The sequence below is a fragment of the Heliconius melpomene genome, chromosome 17, assembly GCF_056956725.1.
Source record: "Heliconius melpomene rosina isolate 202511_hmr_F chromosome 17, ASM5695672v1, whole genome shotgun sequence".
NCBI lineage: Eukaryota > Metazoa > Arthropoda > Insecta > Lepidoptera > Nymphalidae > Heliconius > Heliconius melpomene.
In genome coordinates this window covers 11052309-11068950 of record NC_140405.1, presented here as the reverse complement: position 1 = coordinate 11068950, position 16642 = coordinate 11052309, and the positions used below count along the sequence as shown (strand labels likewise).

The following is a 16642-nucleotide window of genomic DNA, read 5'->3' as shown; positions in this document are numbered from 1 at the left end:
GAAAAAATTTAATATTTAATATTGTAATTTCTACGTTCTACTAATGAGGCAAAGTGCAGTGATAAGGTTCAAAATATATACAATTTTTTTTTATACTTTATTAAATAAAATTATAAAGATTAAAGGCCTTTAATGATTATATTATAATTATCATAACAAAACCAAGCACCCTAAAAAAGAGAAAGAAGATTGTATTAACATATTATTATATTCCTTACAAAAATATTATTTTTTGCTAAAAACACTACAATCACTAACACAAAAGGTAGTGAAATTAAATAAGTTTAGCACTAACTTAAAGCTGTGTTCTCAAGCAAAATTGTCGGCCGGAACCACGCAACTTTGGGTTCCATAATTCATTTTCTGAATCAGTGACTCTGAAACATCCCATTATCTCCGTCTATCTTATTGACTCGGCTTTGTATTAATAAAGATGTTGTGAACCACCACCGGCTTTATCTATTATGTTATCTTTTGGGCCTGATGGTCCAGTGAATTTGGTGGATCCGCCTAAAGTATATTTGGAAAATTTATTTTTATAATTATTTTTCTAGATTATTGTATTATTTGTAAGGAGTTTTTTTTTCATTTCTCTATATAAATATTGCAAAAAATATAAGTACCTAAGCATTAATATACTTAAGTGCGAAGCTAAAACAAATTATCACTAACAGCAGCTTTAACGCGAACAACATTACCCTAATATAATATCTATTCTGAAAATTAGCGAAATAACACTAAAATATTATATTATAGACACTATAATATAATCAACAGGTACGAAGCTATAATGGATATTTGAAGTCGTTTATTCTGACGCCCATTGAACGACTTCGTAATCGAGTTTCGAGCGCTCATAATGCTTTTAGTATCTACATTATTGCAACTAATTCGAGCACCGCTTACTTTTAGTGCCGTATTAATATTTATTTGTCATTTACGTTGACTTATGCTTAATTGTTATTGTTTTTCTAATAGCTAATTGTAAGAATTATTATATTTTTATTAATTTTCATTATCATCATCATCAGCCTATCCTCGTCCACTGCTGGATATAGGCCTCTCCAATGGCACGCCACTGAGCTCGATCTTCAGCTCTTCGCATCCAGCCGCTGCCCGCCACTTTGCGAATATCATCACCCCATCTAGCTGGAGGACGTCCTACATTACGCTTGCCGAGGCGTGATCTCCACTCTAGAACGCGCTTATATTAATTTTACGCTTCATTATTTGCGAATTAAACAGAGAAATTCTCCGCTATACGTCCGAATTCAGGAGATTGCGTGTATGTGTGAAATGTGCAAATGTTGTATTACCCAAAGTGAGATCGCCGCGATTATCGAACCTACAACCTTCGCTGAATTTAACTTTCGACCAGATTCATTATCTCAGGAATTATTTATAATTAGCAATAATTTTCAGTTTCAAAGTTTTATTTGTACTTGTTAGTATTTGTATTGGACTACTAGCTTGAGGGCTACGAGTATTATGGCGATGTTAATGAGACGAGACTTAATATTCAACTGTTTTATTATATATTTACTTTGGTTGTTTATACGCTACAAAACAATAGTGGAACATTATTTCACAATTGCATTTGTAGCGAATAAATTCAGGTTGCTGATATAGCGTGTTTATAAATAATATAATAAGACTAGTGCAATACTCCTACAAGCTTAATATATTTAATTTGGTGGTAAAAAACAACCAAGATAAATTTTTGGTTTTAATTGCCCTAGGGAACACGAAAATTGGTACTAATGCCGATGAAGTTAACGAGAAATGCATTATTTAACTGAAAAACACCTGATTGATGATGATGATGGTAGAAAACGTGATGAACGATGGTGGTACCCAAAATACATACATATTTCTATATAAAAAAACAAATGTTCCTTTTAAATTGAAATCGTTGTTAGCACACCCACCGTCTCGTCGAATCGTATTTTCCTAAAAGATTATTTAAATAAGTGTTTGATAAATCCAATATCACAGGATTATCTCTTAGACTGAGGATCAATGGAATTTAAATAACAGATCGAGTTTTTCCATCGAACGCGTTCCTCTGCATATTCATTTCTATTTTTAGTTATTGCCAAACGAAATAAATTATAATATTCTAATATATTTTCCAATTTTCGTTGAGACAATAATTGGGTTATATGGTGATTACGATCGTAAGGTACATAGATTCGATTATTTTTAAGTCTGGATTAGATTAGGAACAACAAATTGATTATTTAAAAAAATAATAATAATAATTGCAGCTCAGACACTAAGCATATAATATATGTGCATATAATATATATAAATGTTTAAATTATTTGACAAATTAGTTATTTCTTTTCCACACTCAATCAAAATAAATTGAAAATAATCTCTGTACCCGCATCTTTAAGGCCGAGATAACACCTCCAAAATTTCATCAAATTAATCAAAACCAACCATAAATAACAGTCCAAACTATTCAAATTTAACTGTTCCAGTTAATATAAACCAACTAAACTTAACTCTAAATTGTATTACAGGATTAACAACATGAAACGTACTCACGTAGTTAAGTCACGCGCACTCATAAGTCATTCGCCAAGTCAAAGCACCGGAACATCACTCATATGTCGACCTAACTTATCTCGGAACATCCGCAACCGATAGATAGATCTTATGTACAGATGGGCTCCTGTATCTGGTAAGCAATATTCATATACTGCTGTAACTATTACTTTTAAAGTAGGTTAAAGTGCTTAAGTTCTCTGGTTATTAGCAAAAAAAGCAGATTTACGCTTAATGTTATTGAGAACTCAACGCTATGCTTTCTGTAGCGGAACGGGAAAATTAAATTAATTTAAATTCACCCGAGTGGGAATCGAACCCACAGCTACCCCGTTTACAGTCAAATCGGTGTTTAGTTTTCATGCATATACCGTACAGAAAGGATGTCAAGATGAAGAAGCAATATCTCAAAAATTGGGTTTAAAGTGGGGAACGGAGTATCTTAGCGCTGGGTTCTCTCTGCTTACCCTGCTATATGCGATATAGAACCGAAAATAATAAATATTCCTTACTATATAACGTAATTTTTATTTTTATTAATTTATTAGAGCAGCAAAAATATTCCACAGACCATTTTTAGAACACTTTCTTTGCTACTCTAAAAGCTCTGTACTAAAAATCTAGTTATTCTAACATTCCTTTCATACAATTTATTTCAACGCAACGATCATATTTCCTTTGATGTGGTTTGTAAAAGGACGTTTAAAGACTCGCGGCTTTCAAAATATTGGGCGCCGAAAGAATATTTACTTTGCGTAATAAAATATGCTCACTTCGTTACTGAACAATTTGTTTGTGAAAAATAATGAGAATGAAAATTAATGGGATGAATTTTTCTATATAATTGAAGGGAATGGTGGATAGAGTGATTTGTCACTCCTTTTTTTACTTGGACTGTCAAATGAGATATATTTTTAGTAAAAAAAAATATTAGCACTACCGAAGCGGTGGCAGAATGTCTGGCTATAAAATTACGACGGTTGTAGATTCGATTCCGACTCAGGGGGAATGAGTTATGTTGTATTTGAATTTTATAAGGTCTCAAAGAAAATGAAAAAAAATGAAATGAGTGTTCGAAAATTAGCACAATTATAGTTTATATACAGAAGTTTATTTTTTAAATAATATTAAGCTATATAAAGTAGCACACACGCTCTGATAGGTATCCGTAGAACCTAACTAATACCAACTTTCTAGTTAAAATGAAGATCTGAGGCCAAATTTGATGCGTATAACCCGTCCAAAATATAATATACCTTCAGCACCTACCAAAAATGATGAAAAATACACACCTACTTCTGTTATCAAAATAATAGATCAATACACTTTGGGTTCGTTTATTCGAATCATTTGCCAAATGAGCGTAATAAACAAGAGATTTGCTCTTTTCAAGGCATCCAGAGTATTTTCGTTCACAATGGGCAGTAAAATGTGGGAATTGTTACTGCGGTGGTTGGGCATTTAACATTTTATATATCTTGGATAACAACCCCCTAACTACCCCCACTTGCTCTTTATTAAAAGGAAATCCTAATAAAACATCGTCAGTTATGACATATTTGGAAATTCTGTTTTTGTAGGAGGTTCAAGAAAGCCTCTCGTATCGCTTCCCTAAACTCTTTAAGCTACCTTTCTTTTTTTCAACTTCACGCTGTATCCTGCACGTGTCAGAATAGGCAAATGGAAGCTGGGAACCTAGTGTTAAGACAGTTAGTTCCCATTAAGATACGAACGACGACGACAACGACAACGTTGACCACTTTTCGCCGAATTCGGTTCTATTCTGTTTTTTTACAGGGTAAAAGGACTGCCTACATTTAATAGGGTAGGCAGAGCAAAAGTAATGCTTAAATACTGCGACCCCACTTTCCAGTGTTTTCTGTCCTCTTAAATTTAAATAATTTATTTCCCCGTATGGGGACCGAACCCAAATCTGTCACGTTGCAATATTTCAAAAATTGGGTGGGAAGTGGGCACGGACTGTCCTAACACTAAGTTCCCACTGCATATGCGGGAAAAAGCGTGAAAAGAAAAAAGAAAGAGCCCTCGGAAATATTGACTTAATGGCAATATCTTTTAATACTATTATTCAAGTACAAAATTATTACCAAATGAATATTAGTCTAACTTAAACATGTATCGTAAGTCAACGAACGTGTACGGGTAAGTAACACGAGTAATTAAGTATTAATTACGCCTTGATAACGTTAGCGACAGAAGTTATAGTAATATAAGGTAATATAATATATGTTTAGAGAAAATTAAATTATTATTGCTAAACTAATTGCTTTTCAAACTAAATATGTTCAATTTTCACTTTAGAGGTCTGGATGTAGTCGCGATGGTAGTGGGTTCAATTAGTACTCTAAGAAGTTTTCAATTGCCCTTTCTTATAAGACAAATATCTGTCTATTCTCTATCTATCTATCTGTCCTGCTTACATTTGATATCACGTTTTATTGCTTTGCTATTTCAGGAATTTATTAAATTAAAAAAATATTATTTAAATAAATTAAGTTAAACTGTATCCCGCCGGAACCCGGTCTTAGAATTAACTACTTTTCACTTCAATTCGGAGATATTGCGTGTTGAGCGACAGTCCGAGAAAATAAAAATAATAAAATTTCTCGAATGGAAATGGAACCCAAAACCATCGAATTTACAGTTAGACTCTGTGCCGCTGACTTGACGACTCCATAACGGCTCCGGAGAATATATTTCTATATAAAATGTACTCTATAATATAACTCTGTTAAACAATAGTATAACTAGCCACTTGTCAGTCTAAAACCGATACCTATATTCTTATAGGAACTAGTATACTAAATAACGAAACATTTTCAACTATTATACAATATATAAAAGAAGTAATAAAATAAAGAAAGAAGGGAAAGTGTCCGCACATTCAGTAAGAAATACGACACCCATATACATTTACGAACCTAGGAGGGACCCTGATTAGCTGATAAACACGCGTTGGTAGCGAAGCACACACATTAAGAGAGCTTAGGGTTTTATATATATGTATATAAAAAAATATCGTTATTCAGTGACAACGCACGAACAGCACCAATGGATTAAGAATGACGAAATTTGATATATAGATGTATATGGGGGGGTATATTACTTGACTTTGACTTCAGTATATAGGAGGAGTACGAGAGCTATGAGAGGATTTCTCTAAATTCTTACAAAAACAATTACCTTCATGTACCAGAGTGAGAAAATACGAGTATATAGAAAAGGTCTTTCCTACTACGAACGAAAATACGTAAAACTGCTTCTTCGTCTATTTTAAAACAGAACCTGATCCTGATCACCTAAATCTGTCCTACCTATAAAATCGAGTAATATATAAAAAAATTCTACTATTACTACTAGCTAAAAAACACAAAGCTATTGGAAAGTCACCTCCAGGACCCCACTAACTCAAATATCGACACCCATAAAGACGTTCTCATTACCTTCTCTATCACATTATTCCTCGCTGATAGTATAAAAAATAGCTCTAACGTGCTAGGACGCTTATATACCTGCCTACATACATTTGAGACCCCCGCAAACCCGCCATTCGTCTTGACGACGCCCTACGCTATCGAATCTAATATTTATGTTGTTCACATTTTTGTTATATTTTATTATTTTATACCTATTGGTATTTTATTGTTTTATAATAATACTAGTTTTCATATGCGGATTCGCTCGCGTGGTCGTTTTGAAAAAACTAGGACTTAAATATCTTTTTGCCTTTTCAATTCATTGTGGGTTCCAAAGAAACTATTAAAGTAATATAATATAGCCTGTAGCGTACTTGGTAAAACGACGATTATACAAAAAAATATTTTTCATATTGAGCCAGCAGTTCCTGAGTTTAGCGCTTTATATTATAAAGTCTTATTTTATTTACCCATTGTTCATAATTACGAGAATAAATGGAAAAATTGAAACCTCAAAAATGACAGCAGGAGGACTCGCCACTAATCTTTTCTTTTTTTCAAAAGTCTTGTTTTTTTTCGAGAATTGCGTGGTCAACACCTAGAGCCAGTTTCACCACTGGCTGATAAAGTCCCAGACAGCCTTATCTGCCAGACAAACTATTTTTTTTACAGGTCTTGAATAGCAATTCGATAAGTTAAATATATGTATACAAAATATATACGAAGCCATTATTCTATTGTGTTATATTCCAAGATAGGTCCTTTCCCCACGGGAATATCGATGCTACGTCTGACGTCGATATCTGCACCAAATACACGTATCATTTTTATCGTATTTTCAATGTACAGGTGTGCATAACACTTTAAATATAACGATTGTTTCAACATCTTCCTTTTGTGTTGAAAATATGAACTTTAATATGAATTTAAGTTTGCTTAACTTTAGGCTAAGACATTTCATATTGAATGGTGAAACTTAACGCCACGCTTTGCCTTGTTATTGAAAATTCATTACCCTGAGTGGGAATCGAACCCACAACCATTGCATTTAAATTCAAACAATGTGTTATTGCGTCTCATGAAAAGTGGATTTTTTACTTGTCTCTATAATATTTATCTTTATAACTGCCTATCTCTACTGAACAAAGAAGAATGCAGAAAGCTGCACAGCAATTCTTACGTATAATTTGAACATTCTCTTGGAAATTAAGTTAATATTAAAATGGCTATTCCTAAAAGCATCTCTGATGTCACTAATAGAATATTCCATAGTTCTTGCGGTGGACCTACATTGGAGAGTTCTTTGTGATATGATTTTGAATGAATATCTTACGTACTGATGGTTTTACGCCGTCATAGTGACGGTTGATATAATGAACATTTAGAAAGTGTCTTTAAAGCGTTATGTTGAATTCCGCCATTCAACATACTATGCCTTGGAAATTGAGAGTGTCTAAATACTAGGTTCCCTCTGCCTACCTTGCTATATGCGGGATTCAGCGTGAAACTGATTAATTTCTTTCTCTCTCTCCAGTATACGCATCCCCTTACACCAGCAGCCGCAGAAACGACAGAAGTGGGAAACATTTGGCGAGAATGTAATAATGCAGTCGGTACAATTTCGCGTATGCACTCACCAGTGTTCGCGGCAATTGGACACTTACGAGTGCTCAAGAGATATATTGCAAGCACTTAAGTACATATTTCTGTTTTATTTGATATGTTTTAGTAGTACAAATTCTATTCTATACTAGAGAGACAAGAAATATACGTGTTGAAGAATCTCTTTTTTTTGAGTCGGTTAATATTGGCTGTAAAAAGTGTGGGTTTGAGTTCTCGTGATGTAGATTGTAGAGAGTAGTGCCTAAAGTCATTCCTATTCGAAGTAATTTTTTTTTTTTATTACGAACATTTTATTTTAAGCAAACATATCATATGAAGGTTGAATTTCGCTATCCAGCTCAAAATATGTGTAAAATGTGCGAGAAGTGGAGGACGGAGTGTCCAGACTAAATCCTCTCCGCCTCTTGATGAGTAATCCTATAAGGGATTCCGTTTTTCTTTAGAGAAACAGTACCAGAAAATATCCTATATCTTATAAAACAAAGTCGCTTTTCGTGTCTGTCTGTTGTTTCTAACTCTTCTTCTTCTAAACCACCCAACGGATTTTGATGCGGTCTTCACCATTAAGTCGAGTGTTTTTTCGTAGAAGGTTTATATATAGTTTATTATTTGTACATTCTTATGTAAATTAACATAAATACGATAAATGTGTATAAAGTCCTACCCGTTGAGACACTTTCGCGGATGCGCTGCTCTAATGGTAAGTACTACATGAAAATAATGTACTGGGGTATTGTTCCTCTTATTAAGATCTACAAAAAAGTCCGCGAGAGCATATTCGTATCTTTTAAGAATAACGTGTAGTGATCATTTTTCTGTCTAAAAATAATAATTTCAATATATTTTTTATTGTGAGTCATATTTTTCTATAATGGTATTAATCCTTATCCTTTAAAATACTTTATTAATTTTCTACGTTAAACGAAGATAAAATTTGCTTTTTACAATATTTCGAAATTGCGAATAGTTTTACAGAAAAACGCATTTAATTGTTGACACATCCCGCCGTCTCCACATCAGCTGTATGTTACTCAAGTTTCACTTATCCCTTACTCTCAGCATATAAATAAGTACATTAGTCACGTTGGCCATTTAATGTAGATCAAAACTGTCTTTTACTGTTTTTCATTTTAATAAGTATTTTAGAAGTTGTTACAATATCAAAAAAATCCTTGCTGCGAAACGGCTCGCCACTCGCCATGCGTCCGCCGCGCCCGCCTGCCTTACACGCATCGGTGGTTCAGTAGTAGAATACTCGCCTGCCACGCGGGCGGCCCGGGTTCGATTCCCGGCCGATGCATTCTATTTCATTGTCCTCACAGGCAGCCGTCGTGCTTGCATTTCATCAGGGACAGAATACCCCCTTCAGCATTAACCACAAGCTCGAAAAAAAATACCCGGCTGCCTCTATAGCAACGAAGATTTAGTTAGAAGCGTTTGCACGTATTGGATAATTGGAGTTGAATGTATTATTTAAGCGCGATATATTTGGTTTCACATTTTTTGTAGTAGTTATTAGTAGGTAGGATTTTGTTTATAATTTCTTCCGTTTAAAAATAGTCATTTAACTATCTAAAAATAGTCATTTAAATATATTTTAATAAGTACTTGAAAAGATTAATAGCACAGATTTAAAATTACGGTACCTACTAAAAAATCCTTGCTGTGTAAAACAATTGGAAAATCCTTATTGAAACTACGAAAATGCGGGTTGCATTAGGGTTTAATTAATTTTCACATTATCTTAAGTGTTTTGCAAACATACATTACATGAATAATCCAGTAGTTAAAGCGGGCGAAGCCGCAAGAGGGTCGCTAGTAATATATATTTAACAATAAATATCTAAAATTAGCATCTAATTTGATTCAAACAACACCGCCATTCAATACATTACAAATGACATAGTAATTAAGACATTACTGCGTATCCTAATTACTGCGAACGCACCGATTGTCGCTATAATGGAACAGCGTTATTTAGTTAGCAAATTAACTTATTAGTGACTGGCTTTGGGTTGTGGTTTCACGCATATCACTTCTTATTGCGTGAACCATCTGGTTTATATTATAATGGTTTGTAATAGTAATTCCAATTATATATATATGTACACGTACATATATAAAATTGGGGCCGTAGTGGCGCAGCTGCATAAGGGTGTGTATCGCAACGATTGTGGGTTCGATCCCCACTCGAAGAAATGAAATATTTATTTACATTTATATCTCCATTTCTTCGGTCTGGTGTCGAGGCAAAGCGCGAGTTCTGTAATTCTACACGCAATGCCTCCAGAATTTGGCAGAAAGTGGGGAATGGAGTATCTTAACACTAGGTTCCCCCTGCCTACCCTGCTATGTTCGGGATAAAGCGTGAAGCTAAAAAAAATAGGCGAACATCAAATAACGTAGAATATTATTATTATTATTATTATTAGTACATATAAAGCGGACAAACTCAGAAAATCGAACCTGCACGAATAATGCCTGAACAAGTTATTGACATCTACTAAACCCTAACAGCAACTTTACTATGTTCAATAAATAATTCACCAATAAATTTTGATTAATGCTAGTCAAATGATTGACCATAATATAAACTGTTATAAATGATACAGTAAATATTACAAATTACTTTTTAAAAGTCGTAAATAAAATAAAAACTGTAGCTTTAGAATAAATAATAAAATAGAGATTCGAAAATATTTGTTTTATACTGTTTATATAACATATTTACTGTTTTGTATAAATATATTTATTATGAGGCCAGTCCAGTGAGATTGTAAACGCGACAGGTTGTGGGTTCGGTTCCCACTTGAGGAAATCCTCATTCTAGAGGAGTATCTCCACTCCTCAAGAATATCTCAAGAATTCGGCGAAAAGTGGGGAGCGGAAGTGTCTTAATGGAAACAGAATGTCATAATATTAGGTCCCCAGGTTTTATATGCCTACCCTCCTATATGCAGCTAAAAAAAACATTTCTATTCTTCTTGACTAACTTCCTTAACACTTTTGTTATAGTACAGAACCACAAACAGTTATTCCACTCAAGTTATCAAATGAAATTAATTATTTATACCACAACCACCTTTTGACCACCAAAAAAATAAACTTTATAATAGCACGATAGCGTACTATCATCATTTTTGATTTGATAGTCTATGATTTATAAGCTTTTAGATAGTAGATTACTGCTAGTGAATAATAGTTGAGCACTGACAGCGTGCCGGCCGCGGCTTTGCGGTGGACATGAAATTCAAACAAATGTTGACTAATGCACAGTTCCATGGCGCTAGGAGACTAGCGGAATCGAATTTTAGGTAAAAATATTTATACTAACTTATTTATACTTTGGACGTGCTAATTTCAGGAACTACTGGTTCAGATTATAACCTATGGGGTTACCTCAGACAAGTAAGTGTGTCCTGTAACATAGAGATATGATAGAGATCACAGCTGTAACATATAGAAATAGATATTTTCATTTAACCACGTGTGTGAAACTGCAAACAATTATTCAAATTCAAAATATTCTTTATTCAAATAGGCTCTTACAAACACTTGAATTGTCGAATGAACATAAAGCTACTGCCGCTCGGAAGGCAGTTCTGCTGAGAAGAGTCTGCAAGAAACTCTTCTTCTTAATCCATAATATATTTAATTTTTAGGTTCCATTGGGCATTAGCTTTGACAATGTTACTTGGCTGCGCGGTCACGGTAGTATGTGTGACCGTTCAACGTTTTCTCAGTGATCCAACGTATATAGAAAAGATTGAATCTGTTAGAACGAAAATTATTTTTCCGTCGGTTATTATATGCCCGGAAATCAGTTTTCCTACGTATAAAATTGAAAATTTCATCAAAGAAGTGTAAGTGTTATTTAATTATCTATTTACTTCTTAATTTTTTTTTAGCATTACGCTATATTTTGCGTACAGCAGAAGGAATTCAGTGTAAAAACACTCCGTTCCTCACTTTCTGCCCAATTTTTGATATACGTATTGTGTTTTTGTCTTGCTACCAAGGACAGAGAAAATTAAAATAATTCATTTCCCTTCGTGTCAATCGAACACAAAAATGCATCACCTTTTTTTCTTTAACTTCACGCACATAACAGGGTAACGCCATATACCAAGAATTTAATTCAATTCATAACAGGGTAGGCAGGTAGTGTTAAGACACTACTTTCCCATTAAGAGACTTCCGTTCCCCACTTTCTGCCAATTCTTAGGCATTGCATCTTGAGTGGCGGAAATTAACATCGAGCTTTGCCTCGTTACCAGAGCGAGGAAATTAAAATATTAAATATTTGATTTCCTCGAGTGAGAATCGAACACACAACCTGTCGCTGACTTACTTATTTTCTGTACTATTTTTTAGAGATTATCCAGAAACACTAAACGCTTCTTATATAAGAAACATCATCAGACAGCTCTCAGCGTTCACTTCTCCAGACGTCGTATTTAATTTGGAAGATTTAGAAAATTTACAAAAATTACTATATTCCAACAATATTGATATAGAACAGGCTGGCCGGCGTCTTACATCAACATGTGAAGAAATACTTCTAAAGTAAATAATAGAACACTATACAAAAAAAATTGGGTCTAGTTAGACTTAGTATAGCATAATTACAACTTCAAACTTTTCCCCCGTGGCGGGAATAGACAAAGGGAAGTGTTAGGACACTACGTTTCTCTCTTAACTCTCAATTTTTAAGACATATCGTTATAATTGGCGAATATGACCGTTTAATTTTGTATGTCAGAGCGTGGCAACGAAAATAATTTAAATATAATCATTTCTATAAGTGGGAGAAATGATGTCCCATTGCGTCACTATGACCTGGATCCTAATGACCAATCAAAATATCTTTAAAATGGACGAAATGTGGAGAAATCAGTAGCTTAATAGTCATTTCTCTTTGTTATAAGTCGCTAGATGACAAAAATAGATATAAAAGTTATATAAGTTTATTAACATTTTTTTTATTTTAATTCATAGGCTCGATTCTCATAATTTTTTAGATACAGAATAAAAGTTTACCAGAATAAATTACTGTTTTTAGTTTTTTTATCGAAATACATTTGCAAAATTTATGAGTTGCAGGTGCCGGTGGCGTGGGAATATCGTGAATTGCTCTTCAATGTTTCAAATGGAGATCACCCGTACTGGATACTGCTGCGTTTTTAACGGTCGCTCGTTAAAAAGGTGTATTAGTTATAATATTATCTGTGTATAAAGGGGAAAACCAGGATAGATGCCCACCCCCCCACATTGGGATAAGTGTCCCACTTTCTAAATAAACTATTTACAAAAATAAAAATTAGGAATAAGTTTTTTTTTAAATATATTCTACATACGCCCCCTACTACATATTTAAATAAATATTTCGTCTACTTAAATAAAAATATCAAGTATTCAATTTCCTCGAGTGGAAACCGAACCCAAAATCTGTCGCTTTTACAGTCACATGCTTATGCCCTGCACCACGATTGGCAACATTCTAAATTGAAAAATAAATTCTTCTGCCGAGTAGTGCTTGATCTCTCCACTGTAACGTGAAATAAACATTAACATTTTGACTATTACAGAGAAATAAGAGACTACGGCCCGCACAACGTACAGCCAAACGACGACATTTACGTAGACGGATTAGGCTTCAGCAACAGCTTGATAGTGGCAGTAAATCAAAGGAAAGATTTGACAGACATTGATCTTGTATACAAATGGGTAATTTAAATATGCATAGATTTTATTATTCCTGTTATATTTTAATAAACCGGGATAGATGCCTATCTAAATATCCTATTTACCAAAATAAAAATTGGAAATACGTTTTTTAAATACGCACCCCTAAGAGTTAAGACTCTTTTGAAACAATGTGCTCGTCATCTCTTGATGTATAAAGAGTCAACGAGCAAAAAAAAACTGTTTCACGCTGTATCCCGCACACACCAGGGTAGGCAGAGGGAACCTAGTGTTAAGACACTCCGTTCGCAATGAAAATATAAATGTAAATAAATATGTAATTTCTCGAGTGGGGATCGAACCTCCAGCCGTTGCGTTGCTGCGCCACAACGGCCTCAGTAACTTTAATAACGTTGACAATTTACACGTGTCATTAAGAACATACCTTGCATGCTCTTAATAACACATATTGTTAACTAACTAATACCAACATATGTCTTAGGTGGCCATTGGGACGGATCAGCATTACGTAGATATTTCTGTAAACGGTACTGCCATCTCCCCTGGTGAAGAGACCTGGATTGGATACCGCACGGTCTTGATGCAGGTGTCAGATGACGCGAGCAGACTCTCCACTGATCTCAGGAAGTGTCATATGGCACATGAGCCACTGAAGTTCTTTCCAATTTATCATAAGTATTTTTTTTTTTCGTTTTGATGATTTAATATCGGTCGTGGTTTAGTGGGACTGTGTTCGATTGTGAACGACGAATGAAGACTCGATCTTCTCTCGGGGGAATGAAAATATCCCCTGAGTAAAACTATTTTCATTTTCCTTATGCCGGTAGGTAGGCGTTGAGTTCTGAAAGTTGGGTGGTTAGTGGAAAATAGACAATTTTAACTGGGCTCCCTTTGCCTGCACTGCTATGCAGAAGCTGATAATTTTATGGTCTAAAAACAACTAAAATATCATTTGACACGAGAGTCAAGGCGCAACCTAGTTTCCACTTAATATAGACAAATACATATTTAATAACATTTTTATAGATTTTTTTCTACTTCTAATATCATTATTTACCTGTAACATCATTACTATACGTAGAACCTATTGCCTGTTGGAGTGCGAGATGCGACGTACATTGGAAATGTGTCACTGTCTAAAACTGTCCCATCCAAGCCTGCCAGGTGTTCAGGTGTGCGGTGCCAGGCATTTAAGATGTGCCAGACGGGCCGCAGGTACAAATCCCTACTGGAAAATTAATCAGGCCTTAATCGACAATGTTATAGTGGTTCGTCTAATTATAATAACCTAATGGTGAACATAATCATAGTGTCTAACTATAAATGCAATGGTTATGGGTCGATTCCTATTCGGGGGAATCAAATATTTCCTTTTCTTTTGGTAAAAAGACAAAAGGGGGGGGTGAGTTCTGCAACTCAACATGTAATTTCTCGAAAGTTGGGTAGAAAGTTGGGTCTGCCTGAATTATTGACTAGGGCATTTGGACAGTGTCCAAAAATAGCAGGTTCAAATGTTCGTACGTTTAAACTTCTAATTTGCAACAAAATTTCAAAATAGATACTAACAACGAAACCTTTAAGCCTGCTTACCCATAAATATCCAGATTTATTATACAATACATAAAATGTAATGCCAGACGTGGCGCAGGGGCACAAAGTGTGACTGTAAAACCGACTAGTTGTGGGTTCGATCCCCGCTCATTTCTTCGCTCTGGTGTCGAGGCAAAAGCACGGCGTTGAGTTCTGCCACACAACACGCAATGCTTGCACAATTCACGGAAACGGAAGGATCTTAATAAGAACGGAGTGTCTTAACACTAGGTTCCCAGGTTCTCTCTGACAATCCTGCTACTTGTGGGAATCAGCTTGAAGATGATTCATAGATTGATTTATATTTTTAGTTTCATTTGCAATCAACGAATGTAACTGTCCATCTACATGCAACGTGGAAAAAGAAGAAACGGACTATTATAGTCACCAACTAATGTATGATTCAAACACATATGACAGATTCTAGTAAGTAAATGAAATAAACACCTTAGTCTCTGAGTAAAGACAGGTAACTTCACACTGTATCCCGCACTTGTAGCAGGGTAGGCAGAGGGAACCTAGGAACTTAGTGTTAACTCCACCCCCGTTCCCCACTTTCCGCTGAATTTTGGAGCTCATTTCGCCAAATGGGGATCGAAGCCACAACCTGTCACGTTTATAATCGCACGTTTGGGTCCCTGCACCACGAGTGTATACGCGACAATTGTAGGTTCGATTCCCATTCGGGGGGCATCCCTTCATCTGGCAACCAGACAAAACGCAACAGAGTCTCGTACTGAACCATACGCATGCTTTGGCACGAGGACAAATCTCTCTGAACATAAATTTCTTACGTAATCTCAAAAGAAATAACTTTAACAAGCACAACAGCTAAAATAAGATAATGTAACATGTCGTTTTAGTGAAGATTTAGACCTGGACCGGGTCAGCGTCGTGCGAGTGTTCGTGGAGAAACGTAACAAGAAGATATTAAAGCGCAGATCCTACTTCAGTTGTTTCAACTTATTCTGTAAGTATTCTTTATACTACTTCTGCTATTACTACTTTAATTTCTTACTTGTGTTACTATTGTAAAGAATAAAATATTAGAATAGAAAAATTACAATAGAAGCTTTGTTGAATATCCACATTAGATGTGTAGGTATATTAATTAAAAACATTATTTCACATTAAGTGAGTTCTTCATAGCGCAATGAGACCGCGTCTGCCTGTAAATGAGATGGTTGTGAGTTCAATCACGACTCGAGGAGTGAATTATTTTCATTTTCTCTCTACTATCTGCCAACGCTTAACACGCCATGTCTCGAATTCAGGCGTAAAGTGGAGAACGGAACGGGACTGTAGGCAATGCTATGTGCGAGATACAATGTGCGATTAAAAATAAATAAATAAAATATCTAAAAGGTCTAAAAGGTCTATTGAGACCCCCGACTGCGCACGCGGTAGTTGCGGATTCTTTTATCACGCGGAGGTGGTCATATATTTTAACGTCTTTGCCCTGGTAACAAGACAAAGCACGACGTTGAGTTACGCCACTCAATACGTAATGCGTCAGAAACTGGGTAAAAGTAAAAGGAAATACATTTTTAATTTTTCCAGCTCAACTGGGCGGAGTTTTCAACGTTTTTCTCGGCTGCAGTGTCCTCACATTACTAGAACTGTTCCTACTTGCTGGAAGAGCCATTATATATTTTATTAAATAGAATTATTGTTATATTTAACATGCTTTCATTCAGTTAATTTGTAACTATGTATGTAATAAAGTCTAAGAA

At 34.9% G+C, this 16642-nt stretch overlaps 2 protein-coding genes across 2 annotated transcripts; both read left to right on the top strand.

The window, feature by feature from the left end:
• The first annotated feature begins 13080 nt into the window (after positions 1–13080).
• Positions 13081–14036, top strand: LOC146530270 (uncharacterized). The gene is made up of 3 exons (XM_085200721.1): positions 13081–13088; positions 13202–13340; positions 13801–14036. Exons 1-3 carry the CDS (start codon positions 13081–13083, stop codon positions 14014–14016), a joined length of 363 nt encoding a protein of 120 aa, XP_085056847.1. The 3' UTR covers positions 14017–14036.
• A 332-nt stretch (positions 14037–14368) lies between these two features.
• LOC146530269 (acid-sensing ion channel 2-like) lies at positions 14369–16642 on the top strand. The gene is made up of 4 exons (XM_085200720.1): positions 14369–14534; positions 15221–15335; positions 15752–15879; positions 16470–16642. Exons 1-4 carry the CDS (start codon positions 14426–14428, stop codon positions 16571–16573), a joined length of 456 nt encoding a protein of 151 aa, XP_085056846.1. The 5' UTR covers positions 14369–14425; the 3' UTR covers positions 16574–16642.

Bases quoted from the DNA above. Each gene is read 5' to 3' on its own strand.
- LOC146530270 (XM_085200721.1), top strand. The intron at 13,341-13,800 runs GTAATTTAAATA...CATATGTCTTAG, and splicing joins TTGATCTTGTATACAAATGG to GTGGCCATTGGGACGGATCA.
- LOC146530269 (XM_085200720.1), top strand. From the start codon at position 14,426: ATGCGACGTACATTGGAAATGTGTCACTGTCTAAAACTGTCCCATCCA. The intron at 15,336-15,751 runs GTAAGTAAATGA...GCTAAAATAAGA, and splicing joins AACACATATGACAGATTCTA to TAATGTAACATGTCGTTTTA. The intron at 15,880-16,469 runs GTAAGTATTCTT...TAATTTTTCCAG, and splicing joins CAGTTGTTTCAACTTATTCT to CTCAACTGGGCGGAGTTTTC.